This window comes from Puma concolor, chromosome B2 (genome assembly GCF_028749965.1).
Source record: "Puma concolor isolate L17-30 chromosome B2, mPumCon1.1.hap2, whole genome shotgun sequence".
In the NCBI taxonomy this organism is placed as follows: domain Eukaryota; kingdom Metazoa; phylum Chordata; class Mammalia; order Carnivora; family Felidae; genus Puma; species Puma concolor.
The window spans coordinates 144,878,584-144,898,574 of record NC_141671.1 but is presented as its reverse complement, the minus strand read 5'-3'; the positions used below and the strand labels follow the sequence as shown (position 1 = coordinate 144,898,574).

General features: G+C 46.2%; 2 protein-coding genes and 1 long non-coding RNA gene across 6 annotated transcripts in view; 1 reads left to right on the top strand and 2 right to left on the bottom strand.

The window, feature by feature from the left end:
- Window positions 1–242: 242 nt before the first annotated feature.
- Window positions 243–19,991, bottom strand: part of TMEM181 (transmembrane protein 181) — a 74,719-nt gene continuing 54,970 nt past the window's right edge. For all 4 annotated transcript variants that reach the window (XM_025925660.2, XM_086708248.1, XM_086708249.1 and 1 more), the window contains exons 7-17: window positions 16,192–16,272; window positions 14,109–14,208; window positions 13,401–13,531; window positions 13,103–13,194; window positions 11,847–11,904; window positions 9,445–9,547; window positions 8,784–8,835; window positions 6,533–6,615; window positions 5,339–5,428; window positions 3,913–3,979; window positions 243–3,490 (exon numbers count right to left, since the gene is read on the bottom strand). In XM_025925660.2, coding sequence (XP_025781445.1) covers window positions 3,412–3,490; window positions 3,913–3,979; window positions 5,339–5,428; window positions 6,533–6,615; window positions 8,784–8,835; window positions 9,445–9,547; window positions 11,847–11,904; window positions 13,103–13,194; window positions 13,401–13,531; window positions 14,109–14,208; window positions 16,192–16,272 — 936 coding nt within the window. In that variant the 3' untranslated portion in view covers window positions 243–3,411. The remainder of the gene's footprint in view (window positions 3,491–3,912; window positions 3,980–5,338; window positions 5,429–6,532; window positions 6,616–8,783; window positions 8,836–9,444; window positions 9,548–11,846; window positions 11,905–13,102; window positions 13,195–13,400; window positions 13,532–14,108; window positions 14,209–16,191; window positions 16,273–19,991) is intronic.
- On the bottom strand, window positions 6,624–7,563 carry LOC147581336 (uncharacterized). Its single transcript, XM_086708250.1, has 2 exons — window positions 7,437–7,563; window positions 6,624–7,350 (listed from the first exon to the last, which is right to left on the bottom strand). The coding sequence occupies exons 1-2, from the start codon at window positions 7,461–7,463 to the stop codon at window positions 6,700–6,702; spliced, it is 678 nt and encodes a 225-aa protein (XP_086564376.1). The 5' UTR covers window positions 7,464–7,563; the 3' UTR covers window positions 6,624–6,699.
- On the top strand, window positions 7,604–8,793 carry LOC147581335 (uncharacterized). The gene is made up of 2 exons (XR_015251686.1): window positions 7,604–7,717; window positions 8,261–8,793. It is a non-coding gene; the product is annotated as an uncharacterized LOC147581335 (long non-coding RNA).

Sequence of the window (19,991 nt, the reverse complement as noted above, 5' to 3'; positions counted from 1 at the left end):
TCAGTCTGTGACCTCCTCTCAGTGCTCATCCACAGGCACATTCACACTGTAATAAAGACAGGCTTCTATATCCACTTGCTGAAATGAAAAAAGCTCTCCTTTTGTCCCTGAAGCACTCATGTCTGAATGGCCAAATTAACTCCACACACAAGAGCAAATACATCACATATAAATAAGGACCGAATGTTTCAAATTTATTAACATTTACCAGAAAGTCTCAGAATGAAGCCATTTCCAAAGTGTAAGTTTGCCATAAACAAACATTTATTCACTTTTGATTGATTACAATGATCATTCTGTGATCAGGTGTTACTGTGCTCACTGACACAGTTCCAAGACCTAATACATAGTTCGTTCTTCTGAGCTTAAAGTTGTTTTTATTTTACAAATATTTACAGGCTTTTTGTAAAAAGGCAGTTTTCAGTAGCAGAAAATTCTGTTTCATTGTGTGGTATTATAATTACCAGTATATCTAAAACCTGTCAGGTCAACATGAACAGGATAACAAGATGTCACAGACGAAAGCGACTTCCCTTTGGCCTGGGGAAAAGATTAACATCTTTTTTTTCCAAAAGTCTAACCTCTAAGGCAACTGGTTTCTAAAATCCTCAAAATACATAAATATTCTTTAGTGGCTTAAGTATGTACTAGCTATCTCTTGTCATCCTGTCTATGAGCTCCCGTGGTTTACCCTGTGAGAAGGATTCCAGGAAACAAGTCACTGACCACACCGTAACCCATTTAACAACTGTACCTTCAGTAAATAGTTCAGGAAATACTTGAGGCTGGTGACATTTGTCTTGTAACCTGCCCATTTAGTGGGCTGGGTTTACATAGTGTATCTTAACTTTTATTGCAATCTGTAATTATGTACAGGAACAATCTTACAAACCTTGAATATATTTTATATATTCCCTTCTCTAGCCTTTCAAATGGGGCTTAAGAGAGAGAAAACTGCATCACTTCACTGCTGTAATGATTTAATAATAAATCAAGCAGACCTATTACCCACATGGATAATGATGCTCTCCCTAGGGAAACTGAAATACCGACAGGCACCTTCCAGATTCCCCTAGACTGGACCAGTATAAAAAATTATCCCAAAGATGATGTTATACAAGCCATTACCATGCAAGAACTGAAGTCAGCCCTCTGAATTTATAATTTAAGTTTTGCAAAACTTTGATACTCTCCAAAGAAAAAAAAGTTTTTTTCTTGCTACTGCCGAAAGTTTCCGGCAGACTTTAGTGTTTGAACCTAATATCTATGGCATATATAATACATGCTAAATGCTATATACTTTAAGCAAATTTTTACATGGAGTGTGTAATTTGTTGATACATGTGATGCACCAGAGATCCAAAATGCACGATTTAACAAAGAACCATTTTCCCTTTAAGTACTTACTTTTATACCTTTTTTGTCTCCAACTTAGTTATAAAAAGTAAATAAATACTCCCATATTTTCATTTCATTGACTTGATACCATGAAGACTCAAGTATGAAGATTATCAGTCATCAGTTTATAATTATACTACAGGACAAAGACAAGGTTTAAAAAGTTCTAACGTGTATGGCTAAATGCCTCAAGTAGTTTACTGATAAATAACAGCATTCCAAATTATGGACGGTTATTTTATAATGATTAAAACCTGTAAACTATATCACATACTAGAATACATTAATCAGTCCAAGTAAGTTTTCATCAATTTACATAAAATTATTAGTTAGTAGAAGAAAAATTTGGTAACAGAAAAGTTTTTCCAATACCACTGAATACAATAAAAAAAAAAAAGATCACACCATTGAAAATGTAAAAACCATGTAAACTCGAATTACCCTTGCAATAATACAGTTGTTTTAATTCAAACTTTCATATTTACAGGGTTTTAAAAACAAATTTAAATGGAATCCATATTAAAGGTACGTTATCACTAAAGTTTAAATTAAACACAAAGAGGTAAAGTCATAATGAATAGTCTCTCATGAACCTCTAAAAGGTTCCAGCATTGTCTAAAGTGAAATCCGATTTTTAGCTCGGTAATCTAAGAGTTAATGCATAGATGAAGAAAATGTAGGTACTGTTTGCAGAGCCGAACAATCCTATCCTGTGCCATGCCATCAAATCAGGATGTTAGCAATGATCGTATGTCAACAGTTCAAGACAGACATTATTGTGCGTGTCAAAGGAAAAGCAAAGGAGGTATCTATACCAGACTTCTACACTTAGTCTCTGACAAAAAGGAACTGGCAACTCTCCAGGGCCTTCTGTGATGCCACAGATTCAGACAACTTTTCTTTTCCAGAGCAAGCCATCATCTTCCCAGGCCACCATATGAGGCCGAGAGGGTGGGGCATGATTCCCATCAAGTGACCTTCTACCCAAAGATGTGCTTCCTTCCACAACTCATCAAAAATGTTTTACTTTCTTTCATTTAGGTTCCAAATGAGGAACTGAAAAACCTTTTTTCAGTAAAGAAACTATAATATTTTATCGATCCTTTGTTTAGCTTTTATGAAAAAAATAAAGTTCCACAGGGTGTCATCTTTAATGGAGTTGTAGAAACTACAGCTCATGGGAACTGTAATGGATACCCTCTTCCCCACCCCAATCACAGCAACATCCATTCATATTCATACATGTAACCCTCACATGCACACACGTGTGTACACAGGCTCTTGGAAAACTGTATGGTAGCAAGACCTCACCCAACAAGAGCTGGCACTTGTCAATTTTCTTACCCTTTCCTTATGAAGCTCACCCAGTCCTCCTCAGAAGCCCACAATGCCAGTTCCGCCCCCGGGGGCAGGGTGGGGGGTGGGCAGTGAAGGGCTAGAACCGGCTCGCCCACCATTTCTCTAGTGAGACATGACACAAATTTCACACAACAGACAAGTTACGAGTCACTTAACATGCGTGGTTATCCAGAGCGCTGGCCACTCAGGCTGCCCTCATGAGACAGGCACAAAAATAGGCTTCCCTTAGAGTTTAAAGGGTCGAAACTGGTACAGGGCAGAGAAAAAAGGAAGAGAGAGAGAATGTCACCATGCTGACAACCTCATTCATAAGGGCTTTCCGTGGACTTGGAGTTAGCAAATTATTTAAAAAAAAAAACCTACTAAAAACAGGAGTAATTTCCTCCTCACCACTAAAAACAAATCCTTTCTCATCTGAAACCCTTGAAGAAGGATTTGCCTGTTTACACTTTTCATCAGCACCTCTCTTCCCAAACAAATGTAGCCACTCTAACAATAAATTTGGCCCAATGTTTAAATTTATCCTTGGTTTTGGTTTTCCTTTCAAAAATACGTAAACAAGTAAGGACCGGAAAATCTCTGCTCACGACACAAGCCTGAACACCAGCAGGAGCACGGAGGGCCAGGAAGCGGTGCTGCAGGACAGCCCGAGGCTCAGTCACTCTCAGACCCCTCCTTGTACTGCGCCCGGATGGCCTGGCCGTTCTGCAGAGGCATCTCTTCATAGTCACTCCTGTCACAAAAGAGACCTTTGAAGCCACTCGGCTTTTGACAGCTCCTCATTTATTCTCCTCTTCCACACTGACATGCCATTCTAGCAAGAACACATTCATAGCTCTGTGCTCCCCATTTCTATAGCCAACTGCCCCCACCTGCTCCTCACCCCCCGCCCCACCCCCATCAAGCATCAGGGCTCAACGCCAGAATGAACTGTTCCTCCTGTGGTCACCACTCGTGGTAAGTGTTCAAAAAAAGGAATGCCACTCCATCTAGTCAGAACAATGTGAAAACAGAAAACCATGGAATCACATGACACTCCCAGGTAAAAGAAAGGTCATAATGCCTTGAAAATCATTTTAGGATTGTTAACACCTGTTCCATACACCCAGGCCGAGTGCTTGCTATAGCACAGCTTTCAGAGAGGCAGTGACTTACCCATAGATCACATCATCGTCGGAGTCATTCAGCATGGAGAATGCAGGGTTGTCTTTCAGCTGGGACTCTGAAAACCAACAAAGAGCATTTTCATGCATGAGCCTAGGGAGGCAGGATGCTACAGAAAAAGGACAGGAGTAGAAAGGGCTGGATTCAAATCCCAGCTTCCAGCATTTATTATCTATGTGACCTGAACAAATCTCGCCTCCCCAGCGTGCTTTCTCATGTACAAGCCAGGGGCAGCATTGCCACCGGGCAGGCCACCGGGCAGACCAACTGGTGGAAGCACCGGGAGAAAAGAGGCACCAGGGGAGCCCTCGGACAGGAGCTGCAACCCGGCGACTTTCTCCCAAGTCCGCACAGGTAGCAGGGGCGGAAAATGCCCAGGAGACCAGAGGTGCCTGCCCTCCCTCCCGCCCTTGGGAAGCAAACCTCTGTCTGGTTTCTTCACCTCAAATGGGAGTAACTGCATCTTCATCATAAAGATGCTGTGAGGCTCAAACAAGACATTTTCATGAAGGCGCTTTGAGAGCTCACACAACATGAAAGTCAGGTGGTGGTCCCGAAAGGCTATCTCCCTGCCCACATTCCAGAAGGTTCTCATCCTTCTCATTGCCTGTGTGAGAGTTTAGTTCTTCTTTGGGGGGTGGGGGGTGGGGAGCTGGCACCTTGGCTTTCCTTGAATGGCCATGGCACTGGTCTCCAATAGACTTGACTTCATATGTGCTAAGACCCACTAACTATGTAATAACACAGCACATACCATGTTCTAATGCCTCAGAGCTCACGCTGCAACTGACCTCGTGTCTCTCTCTGCCAAAGAGTCATGGTGCCCATCCTAATGTTTACAGCAACACTATCAATAATAGTCAAAGTATGGAAAGAGCCCAAATGTCCATCGATGGATGAATGAAGAAGATGTGGTATATGTATACAATGCAGTATTACTCAGCAAACAAAAAGAATGAAATCTTGCCATTTGCAACCATGTGGATGGAACTAGAGAGTATTATGCTAAGCGAAATAAGTCAGATAAAGACCAATATCATACAGTTTCACTCATATGAGGACTTTAAGATACAAAACAGATGAACATAAGGGAAGGGAAGCATAAATAATATAAAACAGGGAGGGGGATAAAACATGAGACTATTAAACATAGAGAACAAATAGAGGGTTGCTGGAGGGGTTTGGCGGGGGATGGGCCAAATGGGTTAAGGGGCTTAAGGAATCTACTCCTGAAATCATTGTTGCACCATGTGCTAACTAACTTGGATTAAATTATAAAAAATATACAGAATGAATGAATGAATGAATGAATGAATAAAAGAGACCCAGTGCCCAGCACTAACAGGGGACCCAGGAGGTGGGTCCTGAACTTCTGTGGAGCTATCTGGCCAGCGTCCTGGCCCCAGGAGAGGCTTACCATATAGGGCGTTCTTCGATGGAGAATACACGAAGGCCAAAGTGTAGAGGTAAAAGTTCAACAAGCCATAGAAAGATAAGAATTCAGCTGGTGATACCGGTTAAGGGAAATAAGCAGCCCCAAACACTGCGTATTCAGTTGGCGTCTTTGCTTTCAGTCTGGCTGCCTCTGTCCAACCACCTGCAGTCCTTGCTACTGCTAACCAGCAGTGAGTACCTCAGTGCTGCACAGCCCAGACGGCAGGAAGCCACAGGGCAAGCCCACAGCTGGACGTTACAATAACCTTTCAAGGTCACCTGTGAACAACAGGTGCACCGTCTGTCTTCTTTCCATGGAAACCTCTGGAGGTGGCAGGACCAAAGGGCAGAAAGGCCACGCATGCATATGGGTAAACCAAGACTGAAAGGAAGAACGGGAAACAGTTTCTCGAACCAGTTTCTCTTCGCCTTCTCTGCATTACGGACTCCTCTGATAAAAGTTCAGTGTGAAATTCAGTCACTGAAGTTTGACAAATCCTGCATGAACTCTAAGGATGTACAAAGGCCCAGGGGAAGAACCTGAGATATAAGGGATGAAAACTCCAAAGCGCCCCCTGATGGATGCCATCACAGAAAGGGAGGGGAGGGTGCGGCAAGAACACTTAAGCTGCCAGACAGCCGAAGGTTTAGCTCGGAGCCCAGGAGCCCACCCCACTGGCCCCAGGCACATTGGGAGCCGGGACTTCTGAGCCCTTTCTGGGGACACAGGCTTAAACCGCCCTAATCTCCACCACCTGTGGACACTGCAGCTGGACACACCCCAGTGATGGGGACAGAGGACTCTCCCATCAGGCTCAGTCTCCCTCGGTGCTCTGCGGGCAGAAGGGGGCACCGGGATTGAGGCGAGGCTCTGGATGGAGCCTGGGTTCCTAAAGAATCCCCAGCAGGCGGACAGGAGAGCAGGGTGGCGGGGAGAGCAGCTGGGGAGCGGGAGTCCCTTGGGCCAGCTTGGCCCTGCTGGGCCTGGGCCGCTGCCCGCGGGGGAGGGCAGGGGAGGGCAAGGGAGGGCAGAGGAGGGCGGTGGCGGGGCCGCAGTCCACAGGGCACCACAGCGCAGGGGCCCGCGTCTTCTTCACGTTGGCAGACCTAACACGCTAACCACTCCACGCTGAGCGTGTTCCTGAAGGCCGGCGGCCACCTCCCATTGAAAGGATATAATTCTGGTAGTGAGTTGACAGTTCAGCTACAAAATTGTCTTGTAATACTTGCGCTCCAAACCTTAAATAAAGGATGACGATGCTGGAAAAAAGGGGGTAGGAACAGTAGGTAAAAATACACGAGGAAGTGGCACTAGCTTCCCATAGCTCCTTCCACTCACCCTATTCACACCGTCCATTCGCTACAAGGTCTGCACGGCCCGAGTGCGCGCGCACGCACGCGCCCACACGCGCCCGAACACGCGCACGCGCACACCAACCCTGCCTTGGCTGGGGTAGAATCGGCTAACGTTGACACAGGCCGCGTCGCAGCCTCGCCTCGGGGGCCGGGAGCGCCCGCCGCGTCCTCCTTCCCTTCTCGAGCCGCCTTCGAGGACGCTTCCCAGACGGGTCCCCACAGCAGACGACAGCGCCCGGAGGGGAGCCCGCGGCTCCTCGGGCACGCGCCCCTCCTCCGCGCGGGGTTCTCACGGTGAGGCGGCGCCGCACCCCTGTGCGCACACCCCACACCCCACACCCGCCTTTGGCCGCGCGCCACCACCGAGGGTCCTGACACGGAGCTCCGCAGCCTCCGAACCCGCTCCCCTGTGCTCGTCTCCCCTCCCCGCAGCCCGTCCTCCACAGGGAGCCTGACTGATCCCTGACAATCTAAGCCTTCACCTCTGGGCTTCGACCCTTCCAAAGGGTTCCCATCGCCGAGAACAAACTGGGACTCCTCATGGCGGCCTGCGGACCCTGCCCTGACCTCTCCGGTGGCCTCTCTCCCTCCCGGCCTCCCCTCTTGCGATGTCTCCTCTCCTTCTCCTCCCCAAGCCACCTGCTGTCCCCAGCGCCCATGTGTTTCCAGGGCTCATCGCCAGGCCTCCGTCACCTCCTCAGAGAGACGTTCTCTCCCCTCCCCACCTGCAGCACAGCCTCTCCTGCCATCATCACATCTGTTTTCACGACGGGACTGCTATTTACTTGTCACCGTCTTCCTCCCCTGGAGTAGAACCACCACCATCGGGAGGAACATGTCTGCCTGCTGACCAGGGAGCAGACACTCGGTACAGGTCTGCTGGGCAAATAAACGAATCCCCTTGAACCTGTATGAAGAAAGACCATGAAGGCATAACAACTTCTAAGACTCCTTGGAGGGCACTACAAGTATCCCACTCCTGACCTGTGCACTGGGTAGCAGGAGGGTAAGGATGGGGGGGGGGGGGCGGCGAGGGTGTGTGTGTGAGAGGGTGAGAGTGTGTGAGAGTGTGTGAGAGTGTGTGTGTGACTGTGTGAGAGGTGTGTGAGGAGTATGGGTAGGTGTTGAAGGACGTGAGGGTGTGTGAGAGAGCGCGTGTGTGAGAGACGGAGTGTGTGAGAGGAGGCATGGGAGAGGTGGGAGACAACACACGCACCAACAGATGAAGAGGGCCCGCCTGCGTGATACGGGCACTGTTGTTTTCAGGCAAACGCAAATTCTGAAGGATCTCACTTGGAAGCCCACGCTGAGTTCACGCAGTGTGATGAGTGATGTGCACAACCTGGGAAAGGGAAGGGACGCAGGTGCCCACAGGAGTCTGCCTGCTCAAGCAGCCGGGGACCTCAGCGCCTCCTTGCAAAGCTGGCCTCTCAGAGCCCAGTGTGGCTCGGGCCAGAGAAGAGGGCTGGCTGCCATTTATTCGCCACCCAAACAACCAAGAGAGAAAAGCAGGTAACTAGATTTCTTTCCCTCTGGATTTTGATTTTAGCAGAAAGAGACAAACCACAAACGACCGAACAATGATCTGGCATTGATTCACAGGGACAACTGGGTCACCTGGGCCTTCGTAGTCTCCAGGTACAGCATCCCTTCCTGTCGGGGCCACCACATGGGGTTCAAGGACACCTATGGTACTTAGTCCTCTACTTAGAGCACCAAAAGGATGCCAGGTGCCAAGTACATGCGTGGTGTTCTAATTCTTTAACCTGAGTTGCTCTGTGGCTGATCCACCTACGTGGTGACATCAGAGCAAGTAGTGAGCTCCCCCAGCACTGGACCGGCTGGGTTCAAGTCAACGTTCTTCATCCCCCAGGGCACATTCAACACAACTGTACTCGCTCCACCACTGTGCACACTCAGCGCCTGCCCTGGGCAAGAGGCTCTCTGACCCAGTGAATATGTTTGGCTAGAAATGCCCTAAAGTTAACTTTGTAAAAGGGGGAGAAAGATATTCATGGTAGGAAAATAAAATTCACGGTTTTGTTTCTTTCAAAAAAATAAAGTCTTCTTACCTAATGACAAGTACTACAAAAGTCAATGCAGTCAAAAATTTTAACCTGAGATCTGAAAAAGAAATTAAATACCCCGTTAAACCACATTGGAAGTAAATTCCATTTTCAGCTCAGAGACCTTAAAAATAAAAACAAAAATAAACAAAGCCTCCTGAACAAAACCCCTCCTCTGTCTGGACTTTAAGCCTGTGTGTACCTGAAGCCCAGAAGAAATGCTATCCCACCTCCCAGAGAGACCATGGCCATTATTATTTGGTTGTGACGGATTGAAGGAAAGGATCCTATGAGATCAGGTGAGTTGCCCGGATTCAGGACCAGGAAAACCACAATGGCCACCTCCTCTATACAGGTATGATTCTGGAAGGATCCAGGCAGCTCCAAAGCCACAATGGCACCCAGGGCTCCAGGTGGCTTCTACCCCACAGGCCTCCCTTCAGTGCTGGCCTAAGGCACTGTCCAAAAGGCTCACAGTTACCCAGTCAGCCCTGATACCAGACCTCCCCAGGGACCAAAGGCACTGGTCTCTAGCCTGAGGGAATGCGATGGGTCCCCATCCAGGTCAGGCCTCCTGCTGGGTGGACTCCTCCCACCCACTCCTCCCACCATGTGCGGTCAACTCCTGGCTCACCTTGCCCTGGGCAATTTGTGATGTGGCACTTACCTACATAAGGCATGTGACGTAGCTCGGAACAGGCCCGCACTATCAAGAACAAAAGGTATAAAATATACACAGCTGCCACCACCATGAAGAAAATTTTCATTCCCTAGAACGACACAAGATGGGCAATCGAATAAGAACAGGGGCTCAGTGCTGCTCCTCTTTCCAATACCACCACAAGCAGGAAAACCAAACATTTTTAAAAGGAGCCTAGAATCCTGAAGGTCACTCCGTAACACAGAACAAGGATGTGTTCCCACCACTGTGACTTCCTTATCCAGACCCAGCCTCTCACCCTATCTGTGAGCACGGGTGGCTCACCTGGGTGGGCATCCCCAGCCCTCGTTCATCAGATGAGCGAGAATCCAAGCTCCTTCCATGACACATGGAAAGCTCCTAGCACAGGGCCTGGGACGTAGCAGGTGCTCAATACACCAGTGCTGGGTCTTCAGCTTTTTTCAGCTTCCTAGAAGTCTCTGGTTTCCAGTGTTTTCTCTAGTAACAGACGTAGGTCACTGATTGAGAAGGGGACAGGTGACAGCTGCCTTGCTCAAGTCCTTCTAAGTGCTGGCCATGTGCTTTGAATTCCTGGTCAATTCGACCCACACAACAACTCTTTAAGACTGCAGCATTGCCCCCTTTTACAGAGGGAAACAGGCTGGGATGCTGCCCCCAGGACACAGGTTTTACCCCAAAGGCCATCCAGGGAGCTGGGCACACTGGCCCAGGTACTGGCCCCAAGTGGCCTCAGGCAAGACCTTTCACCGCCCTCAGTTTCCTCATATGAAAAATGAGGGGACTGGACCAGACAAAAGCTCCAATAACAGATTAGCATGAATTTATATTATTTCATCTAAATCTGGGGAATTATGCTTAACCTACAGCCCAGTATGTGATCCATCACTGGGGTCTGTAGAATCTTCATAAGAATGTGTCAAAGCCGCTCCTCCCTGTCCCTTCCTTTAGTGCCCTGCCCTCAGGGAGAAAAGGCTTCTCTGAAGCCCAGCCCCTCATACACAGGGCCTCAAGCCTTCCTAGGGTGCGGGTGCCCTTCCCGAGCACAGACCCCATTGAGTCTGCCCTGACTCAGGTCTCCTGCATGGCCTCCTCCCCCTGTGGCCCCATACAAGTCTGGAACAATTCCTCCCTTCCCTGGCCCAGAATGCCTCCCCTACTCTCCACTCCAGGTGCAGCCCCTCCCCACAAAAAACTTATTAAAGCATTATAAGGCTAAATAAAAGACAAAGAAAAAGGACAAAACACAAATAACTTGTAACTTGGGCCCACTGTATGTAAGGATACAGCTGTCAGGACACTGCACACTTGTCAATACTGGTCTGTACTTATTTCTAAGCTTTTTCTCCCTCACAAGGTCACACATTCTTTGAGAGCAAGAATCATGGCATGCTGCTCAAAAGGCATTCATTGACTGACCTTCAAAACTCCTCAAACTTCTAAATAATGGAATGGAAAGGCTACTGGCACTTCCCTGCTGAAATTCGATTAAGAATCAGGGCTTATTCTGTTTGCTATGACATGTGTAGTCTCAACACGCATTATACATCTTTCAAGATACCATCATTCACTAAACCTCCCTCTTTCTCAGAGGCCATTCCCATAAAGAGCCACAGATTTTATCACTTCACAGGAAGCTCTGCAAAGCATCAGAGAAATGCTGGCTGTCACCAAGCTCAGAGTTCAACTCTGTGCCTCTGGGATTGCCCTGCTGGAAACATCCCTCCTAGACTCCTCCCAGGGCTCCCTCTGCGGCGCCCCCCCCCCCCCCCGCCCCCCGCCTCCCACCAGCCCTACGCACATCCATACCCGGGCTGAGCAGCCAGCTGCGTGTGACAGGGGCTGCCTGTTTATCTGAGGGATGCAGATAAACCTAGAGACTCAAGGGAAAGCCGCACTCAGGGCTGACTGCCATTTGTGAACCTCTGTGTAAAATAAAAACATAGGACCCCTTGTTCGAAAGTATAAAGAATTCTGGGTTGGCAAGAGCAGAGCATCACCCAGGGTGCTGGGCCCTGTGACTGCCCGGGTTGCACGCCTACAGAGCCGGCCTGGCCACATCATTCATTAGCTGGAAACCTTCCTCTATTTTAGAGAATTAAACAAACAAAAATGTCTTCTTAATTGTTCTACAATGCTCTTAAATCTGACACCTCGTCTGTGCCTCAACCATATACCAAGCAATGGAACCAACAACTTTGTTTTTAAAAGCTTATTTTTTATACTATTCAAATACCTTTTTCCAAATTTTGCACCCATGAACCTTCTGCATTCTCCCCCAAAGTGCCAGCCAATGAGCTCATGTCCCTAACACAATTTAAGTTACGAAGTTCAGTAATTTTGAAAAACGGCATTTAAAAAAAACACCAGGCATCATTAATAATTCTTACCTGAAAATTTCCTGTGTCAACTCGATATTGGTACATTGGATCGTGTAATTCATTAACTCTGAAAATACAATATTATAAAAAATATCATAGATTAATAACTAGTACTTTCCATTTTATACTTTCACTTGGCTTTTTAAGAAACTTATTAACATAAACTCCTTGCTAACCAACAGTAAAAGATTTTTAAAAATAATCCTAAATTTATAAGAAACCCCAAATTTCACAATGAAAATGCATCTGGTGCTACTAAACTTAATTGTTTTCCCATAGTCATCAGTACTATGAGGCTGCAGTATTTTTCATTTCAAAGAAATCCCTATACTATTTCTCTTGCAAGGTCAAAAACTGTTTTCAGGCACCTTTTCAATGGCATTCATGGGCACTGGGAATAGTTGAGTACACAAAGAAAGTTATAAAAGTAAATACCAACTTCCATGCAACTCATTTTTTTTAAGTGTTTACTTATGTTTGAGAGCGAGAGTGTGCACAAGTAGGGAAGGGGGCAGAGAGATAGGGACGGAGGATCCAAAGCTGGCTCTGCACTGAGAGCAGAGAGCCTGATGTGGGCTCAAACTCACGAAATGTAAGATCGTGACCTCCGCTGAAGTCGGACGCTTAACCGACAGAGTCCCCTAGGCACCCCACCATGCAACTCATTTTAAAATGAAACTAGGTAGCTGAGGTGGCAGGCAGGGACGGGGAAGGGAGACGAGGTGGGCTGAGTGCTGTCATGGGCCATGAAGTCAGACGTGCCAAGTGCCAAAATCATAGCCGTGAAATGGAACTCATTTCTATAGAAAATCCTACTTGGATGCATCAGGCTGTGCCCACATCAGGCTTCTACAGTGGTCCCAGTTTACAGGACAAAACTACTAATATCAACAAGCCTTGGGAGCTGGTGCAGGGATGGGAGTTTACAGATGTAAGCCCAAGGAGAAACTAAAGCTTCTGGCGGGCAGGGATGAGCCAGGACCCCTGAGCGTCATTCCTAAAGACAATGTCTTTGCCACTTTGAAGGGCAAGCTAAAATGACACATACTTTTTCATTTTCCAAACTAGACTATAAGGACTGTGTTACCTGACGTGACATTCAAGCAAAAATGAATCCTCAGTTCAAATCACACTATCCAGTCTTGATACCCTGGTGACAGATTCCTTTCCAGATGAGTTCACAAAATATAGTGAGACTGTGGATCTTCCCACCTTTGTCAAATGCTTCTCATGCCTGAAGTTTCACACATAACAAAATTACTCACGTCTGCCATATTCCTAGTGTAACAGAAGCCAACCACAATAGTCCAACAATGAAGAATTTAGGTAAATAGAAAGTCAAACACTTCCTTTCTCCCTAAAAATCAAAAAAAGTAAGAAATAAGTTAGTAATTCTACCAAACCATTAGCGTCTAGCAGACCATACTAGATCATAGGTAAAAGCATTTCCACATAGCATGCAAGCTTCTGCTGACTGAGGCTGAAGACAGATTCTCAAGGAGAAGTTTACCTCAAGGACTATTGCCAGAGTCTGGACTGGCAGCGCTGAGGGCTGGTGCTCACCTGAACCCGTATCCCATGGTACACGCACAGCCAGAAGAGCAGCAAGGCACACAGGAACACAGACTGAAAGAGATCGTCCAGCATGCCTGGAAACCAGCTGTTCACCAGAAAGGAGAGGGGGAAGAACGGATCTGGAATGCAACAGGCAGAAAGGCCTGATGAAGGCAGGCTCACCCCACCCCGCACAGGGCTTCCGGTCCCCTCCGTGAGGGCGGAACTCACAATCACCTTCTCCTCAGGCAGAGCCAAAGGGAGGTAGTAAACTAAAGGCTGTTTTGTTTTTCAAAAAACCTGAAAGCCATTGAACAGATTGCTCCAGTGATCATTACAGAGTGCCGTCTGCTCCCGCCATCCGCTCCTCCCCACAGGCCTGGGAATCCCAGTGCTGCGGCTCTGGAAGCAAATGCTTTCTGAAGCAGGGGAAGAGGAACAGACGGCAGTGTTTGCCGCCTTCAGCCAAGTTCCAAGACGGCTGTGTCTGTAGCCCTTCCAGGTTTTAACTACCAAAGCGATCACTTATTTGTGAAAGCAGCCAGGCATCTGCCACATCCCCGTGCAACAGCGCTCATGCACTCTGGGGGATGCTGCTACCTGTTCCTTCAGAGGCTCCCACGCTCTTCTAGAGACTCTGGGGCCAGACTCTCTCTAGGACACCTTCCAGCTTTAAGCCTTAGAGCTGAAAGCTCCAAAATAAAAACGGGCACCTACCATTGTAAAGCAGCAGCAGAGGCAAAAGAATGGACATCCACTTCTGCTCCATCCCCCAGTCTCTCATGGAAAACTTCCGGAGGGAATGGGCAAACAGGCACTGCAGACCAAATCAGGCACTTGAGTTACTGTTTTTGCGTATACCTTGCTTAGTATCGTGGTAAGCCGTCCCAAATTGATGGTCAGCCAAACCTCGAAGTTGACCCCTTGTTGCACTGCCTGCTGAGACCATCAGTGCCAACGGAGAGGAGATGGTGAATGTCTGCCAAGGGGCCACGGGTAAGATGGCCACAAGCTGTTCTCGTAGTGGCAGGTGGGGACAGAGAATATATACCGGCCATAACCCCTCTGCAAAAGGGAAGAGCACCCACCCTCCCCCTTCCCGGACAGGCTACTTCTATAAGGCCGGCCCCACAGAGCCACACAGAGGACCTCCCTGGGGACAGGCCACACACTCCCAGCCATGCAACATCTGAGGATGACTATAGCTTGTAAGGAGGGCACTGGGGGGTCCCCGAACAAAAACCAAGAGAACGAGGCTAATAACTATGGTCACTAGATGTGTATGTTTTCAAACACGTCCCTGAAGAAGGTGTACTGATTGAGCCATAGAAGTTTCTTTCAAGCACTTTAACACATTACACTATCTGTATAAAAAGACCTGGAGTTTTTTGTTTTGTGTTTCTCTAATCTACATATGCCAATGATTTTCTGAGCAATCTGGGCTTCCTGGGCCAATGGGCCATTTCTCCTGGTCTGTTAGGCTCAGGCTCATGTCTCTGGTTTATGAACATAGTGCCCTGGGTGCCAGCTCTTTGGGCCCCAGAGTGTGGCAGCAGCAACTCAGACATTAGAGATGCTTCAAGAAACAGCAAAGATTTCTGCTGACCAAATATAAATGGCACTTCTCCACTTTCCTTTAGTAGTTCACTTGGGGAGCCCAGAGCATGGCCGGGAACGCAATGCAATCCCCAGCTCTCTGCATATTCTATTGTACTCCAGAGGCCATGTCCCACCCTCCATCCACACCCAGGTCCCATGTCACCACCATCTGGCACTTTTCTCACGTGCCTACCCCCCACGAGCCTATGTCCTGCTGTGTACCGTCAGATTGTAAAGCACCAAGTGATCCCTGGGTGGCGACTGGAGTGGCCACCACCGCAAAGACTCAACAGATCTCTTGAATGTCACACCCTCTGCATCAGCAAGCGGCAAGCAGCTGATGGGCAGAACACCACCCTTTGGATGGCACTAAGTACCAAGGCACACCCCCTCCTCCTCCAGTTTTAAATTCTCATCAGCACTGATGGGGCCTTTGTGGGGAACGCTTGTGCTTTAAGGGTAAGCATTTTCCCCAAAGTCACAGGGTGCTTGTGGATGCTGAACTCAGACCGCAAATGAGACAGAAGCTTGCACTTCCAAACCCACTCATCTGAGGCCTGCCTCCTGAAAACGCCCAAAGACTGAAAGGTCTCATACGATTTCCCACATGTAAAAACCAAAGAATGTCCCTGCTGTATCTGCCTACATGCAAAGAAGATGATTCAAACAAGTTAGGTTAAATGGCACACAGGTTAAATGACATGGTCTTTGCATTCTGATGAGCATTTACTTAAATGTCAGCAATCTGGGGCGCCTGGGTGGCTCAGTCGGTTGGGCGGCCGACTTCGGCTCAGGTCATGATCTCACGGTCTGTGAGTTCGAGCCCCACGTCGGGCTCTGTGCTGACGGCTCAGAGCCTGGAGCCTGTTTCAGATTCTGTGTCTCCCTCTCTCTCTGACCTTCCCCCATTCATGCTCTGTCTCTCTCTGTCTCAAAAATGAATAAACGTTAAAAAAAAAAAAAAAAAAAGTCAGCAATCTGTAATCACTATTACATGGAAGTTCTTCCGTCGTTCTTTTTGCCCTGCAGCATCCTAGCAGACATACAGAATATTTGGTAATATCAGGTTGGCCCATTGGATGGAGCGTCTCAGAGTTCAGATAAATCTCCTGTGTGGGTCATATGTCCGTAATCATCATTCATAAAGTAACTCTGCCCTTGTTAGGATCCTGACGTGGTCTGTCGGGCAAACAGGACTTACAGTGACAATGAAGGTAAGCACCACAAAGACGAATCGGAACCAAATTTCCAGTTGGGAAAATGCAGGGTCATAAGTCTTCCACTAAAATGCAAAGTAGGAAAATAATTTGAAAAGATATATGCATCTAAAAGGAAGTACACCAGATTATTAATAATAGTTCTGTCTTGATATGAGGCTTTAACTTTAAATGTTCTCTTTCCTTATACTTTCTCATATGTTCTAAAATTTTAACAGTACATTTTTATGTTAAAGAGCACAGACTTAAGAAAATCTTAATTATCAAACATTGAAAATAGTTTTAAATGGTTTGTACTAATGATAAATCTGGCAGACAAATCATTCTGTAATCACAAGAGCATTTTGCTTTTAAACCTGATATTAAAAATTAACACTGTCAATCCCTTTATTAGAAAAAGCTACGCTTTCCATGAAAAGAAACAGATTCTTAAAAGATGTGAAAATGTGAGTAGGTAGGATGTTCTAAAAAAAATAAGTGAAACATACAAATATGAATCTGAAACCAAAAGCACAATGGAACTACAGGTGTCAGCTCTCATGCTGAGTAGATTCACCCCTATCAAGTGTACACCTCACACAGCTGAGGATGCAGGCAGCACATGCCAATGGCAGGCAGAAGGCAGCCCTTCCAACCTCGGTCACCAGCCAGATTTACCACCAGACCCCAGGGCACTGCACTGGGCCAATGAGCCCTAGTGTGTTAATGCATGGAATTCAAATCATCTGAGCAATTAAAAAAAAATCTACTTCAGAACAGAGTTACAGACACGACATTTACCTTGCTTACCTGAAACATTTACAATACACACATACACACACAGGTAAGTAAACACACACACAACCTAAAACCCTGGACAGATGTAATGAAGGACAATAATCTCTGGCTGATAAGAGCAGTACACCCTCCAGCTGCCCCAAGCCATTGGCAGGGAGGGAGCCCAAGCAGAGCATCACGAACACACCTGCTGGGAGTCCAGGGAGACAATCCACCGGCTGCGATTCAAAGGATAGAGTACACAGAGGAGAGCTGTAAGAGAGAGACCTGGATACCTGCCAAAGACTGTCCTTGTCACATCTCCACCTGAACACTGATCAGGGCATGAGTGTGAGTAAACCACCTACCGCTGGAAGAAAAAAATCTCTGAAATGGATCACTGGCACTCACAGAGGGCCAGTAATAGTGCCTGCTCTCACAGACAGAAAAAAACACACAAAGGGGCACAAATGCTCCCACCCCAGTGGTGAGGAAAAAAAGTACCCTTAGATTTCATGCTGCTTTGGCCCTATTTAGTGAAGTTTAAAAGACCTAAAAAAAAAAAAAACACAATCCATTTCCAAGTAACTTGACAACATCCCAGAACAAAGCTCAAGGATTATTTATAAGAATACAAAATCTAACATCAATAATGTCTGGCATTAAATAAAAAATACCACACATGTAACACTGTGTCAATTATACTCAAAAAAAGAAAGGAAAAAGAAAAATACTAAACATGTAAAAAAACAAGAAAAATGGAACCATAACGAGGAAAAAACTAATCAATCAAAATTGCCCCAGGTATCACAGATGATATAGAATTAGCAGATAAGGACAGTGAGAAGCTGGAGGAAAGTCTGAACATGTGAGGGAGAAACCTGGAAATGGAACAAGAGCAGAATAGACATTGCAGAGATGAGAGAATGTGGAGACATGACAAGAGAAGTGATTTTAAATGAACTGGAGCAAAAAATAAACAGAACACCAGTAAGTACGAGACGACTTCAAATGGCCTAATAGATGTATATTTGAATTTCTCAGGGGGATGGTAAACAAGAGGACGAAACAAAATATGTGAAGAAGTAATGAGCAAAACTTTTCCAAATTTAATGAAAACTATGAAATCACAAATCCAAGAACTCAATGAACCCTAAGTAAGAAAAACATGAAGAAAAGTACACCAAGGAACACCAAAATCAAATTGTTTAAATCCGTAAAAGAGAAACATCTTAAAAGCGGGGGTAGAGGGGGAGGAGAGGAGCACCAGCACAGGGTCAAAGATACGGACAGCATATTTCTTGCCAGAAAAACATAAGCTAGAAGACATTCTCAAAGTGCTGCAGATTAAAATCACAATGCAATACCACTATACACCTATTAGAATGGCCAAAATTAAAAACACAACCATACCAAGTATTGATGAGGATATGATGCAACTGGAGCATTCTCATACACAGCTGGCAGAATGTAAAACAATATAACCGCTTTGGAAAAAGTCTGTCAGTTTCTTAAACAAACATACCCCTACCATATGACCCAGCCACTCTGATCCTAGGAATTCATCCAAGAGAAATGAAAGCACACGTCCATACAGAGATTTATACACTGATGTTCACAGCAGCTTTATTTATAAGAGCCGTAAACTGGAGACAATCTAAGTGTCCATTAGTGAGTGAATGGATGAAGAAATTCTGCTGTGTCCACATACCAGAATATTACCCAGCAACAAAAAGGAATGAACTGATACACCCAACATCATCAATTAATCTCAAAATAATTATGCTGGATGAAAAGTAAGATTGTGTTTATATAAAATTCTAAAAAAATACAAATGAATCTGTAAGGAAAACAGATCAGTGGTGGCCAGAGGACAGAAGGTAAGAGGAGGAAGAGACATGAGGGAACTTTTAGGAAGTGAGGGGGTATGCATATTATCTTGATTATGGTGACTTTTTCCCAGGTATGTATGTATGTTAAAAGGGATCCAATCTGGGGCGCCTGGGTGGCTAGGTCGGTTAGGCGTCCGACTTCAGCTGAGGTCATGATCTCGCGGTCCGTGAGTTCGAGCCCCGCGTCGGGCTCTGGGCTGATGGCTCGGAGCCTGGAGCCTGCTTCCGATTCTGTGTCTCCCTCTCTCTCTGCCCCTCCCCCGTTCATGCTCTGTCTCTCTCTGTCTCAAAAATAACTAAAAACATTTAAAAAAAAATTTTTTAAAGGGATCAAATCTTATATTTTAAATATGTGCACTACCCTGTATGTCAATTATGCTTCAGTAAAGCCATCAAACAAAAACCAACAATTAACAATCAATGTTAATGAGAAAGTAGCAATTATGAGCACTGATGGGGATATCAATGGGAACAGAATATTCAAATAGAAAAAAGTACAATACGTATCTTAGCTGAAAAAACAGATTTAAGACATAATCAAGAAGAGAAAGAAAAAGTGTTAACGTTAGGCAAAAAGTCACAAAATACGTTTAAAGTTAACAGTGAAGAAAGTAAGTTTTTCACCTTCAGGAGACTGTAACTCTTCAGAAAGGAAATAACTATGGACCCCCACTGAAGGAGGGAAATTCTGTTTTAAAGATTGTCAGAACAATATAAAACTCACTCACTTTCAAAATTAACACTAGAAAACAATGCCCCGAGCACTGGGTTTACAGCTGGTGCACGGTGGACACTCAAAACTGTACTGCACTCAATCCAGTCTTCCTTTGCTCCTGCTGTACCTTTCCCTGTCCTTCCCGATCCAGGGAAACCATGTTCACATAGCATTTATCTCTGGGAGGATGCCTTCACTAGCAGCAGCTGAGTTCCTCAGAGACCTGACAGCCTCACGGCTCAGTCTGGCATTCACTTGTGCCAAGGGCTTGAAAAGTCTTTCTTTTCCTTCAAGTGAGCCCAAGAAGAATGCAGGAAGTTCAGAGAACATGGCCCTGGCCCCTCCACCTCAAACAATGGATCCAGTGATGCCAGGCCCACTGGGATCCTGTCAATCAGTTGGCCAGTGCCTGTGCCAGTGC

Bases quoted from the DNA above. Each gene is read 5' to 3' on its own strand.
- LOC147581336 (XM_086708250.1), bottom strand. From the start codon at position 7,463: ATGATGGCAGGAGAGGCTGTGCTGCAG. The intron at 7,351-7,436 runs GTGGGGAGGGGA...TGGGGACAGCAG, and splicing joins CAGGAGAGGCTGTGCTGCAG to GTGGCTTGGGGAGGAGAAGG.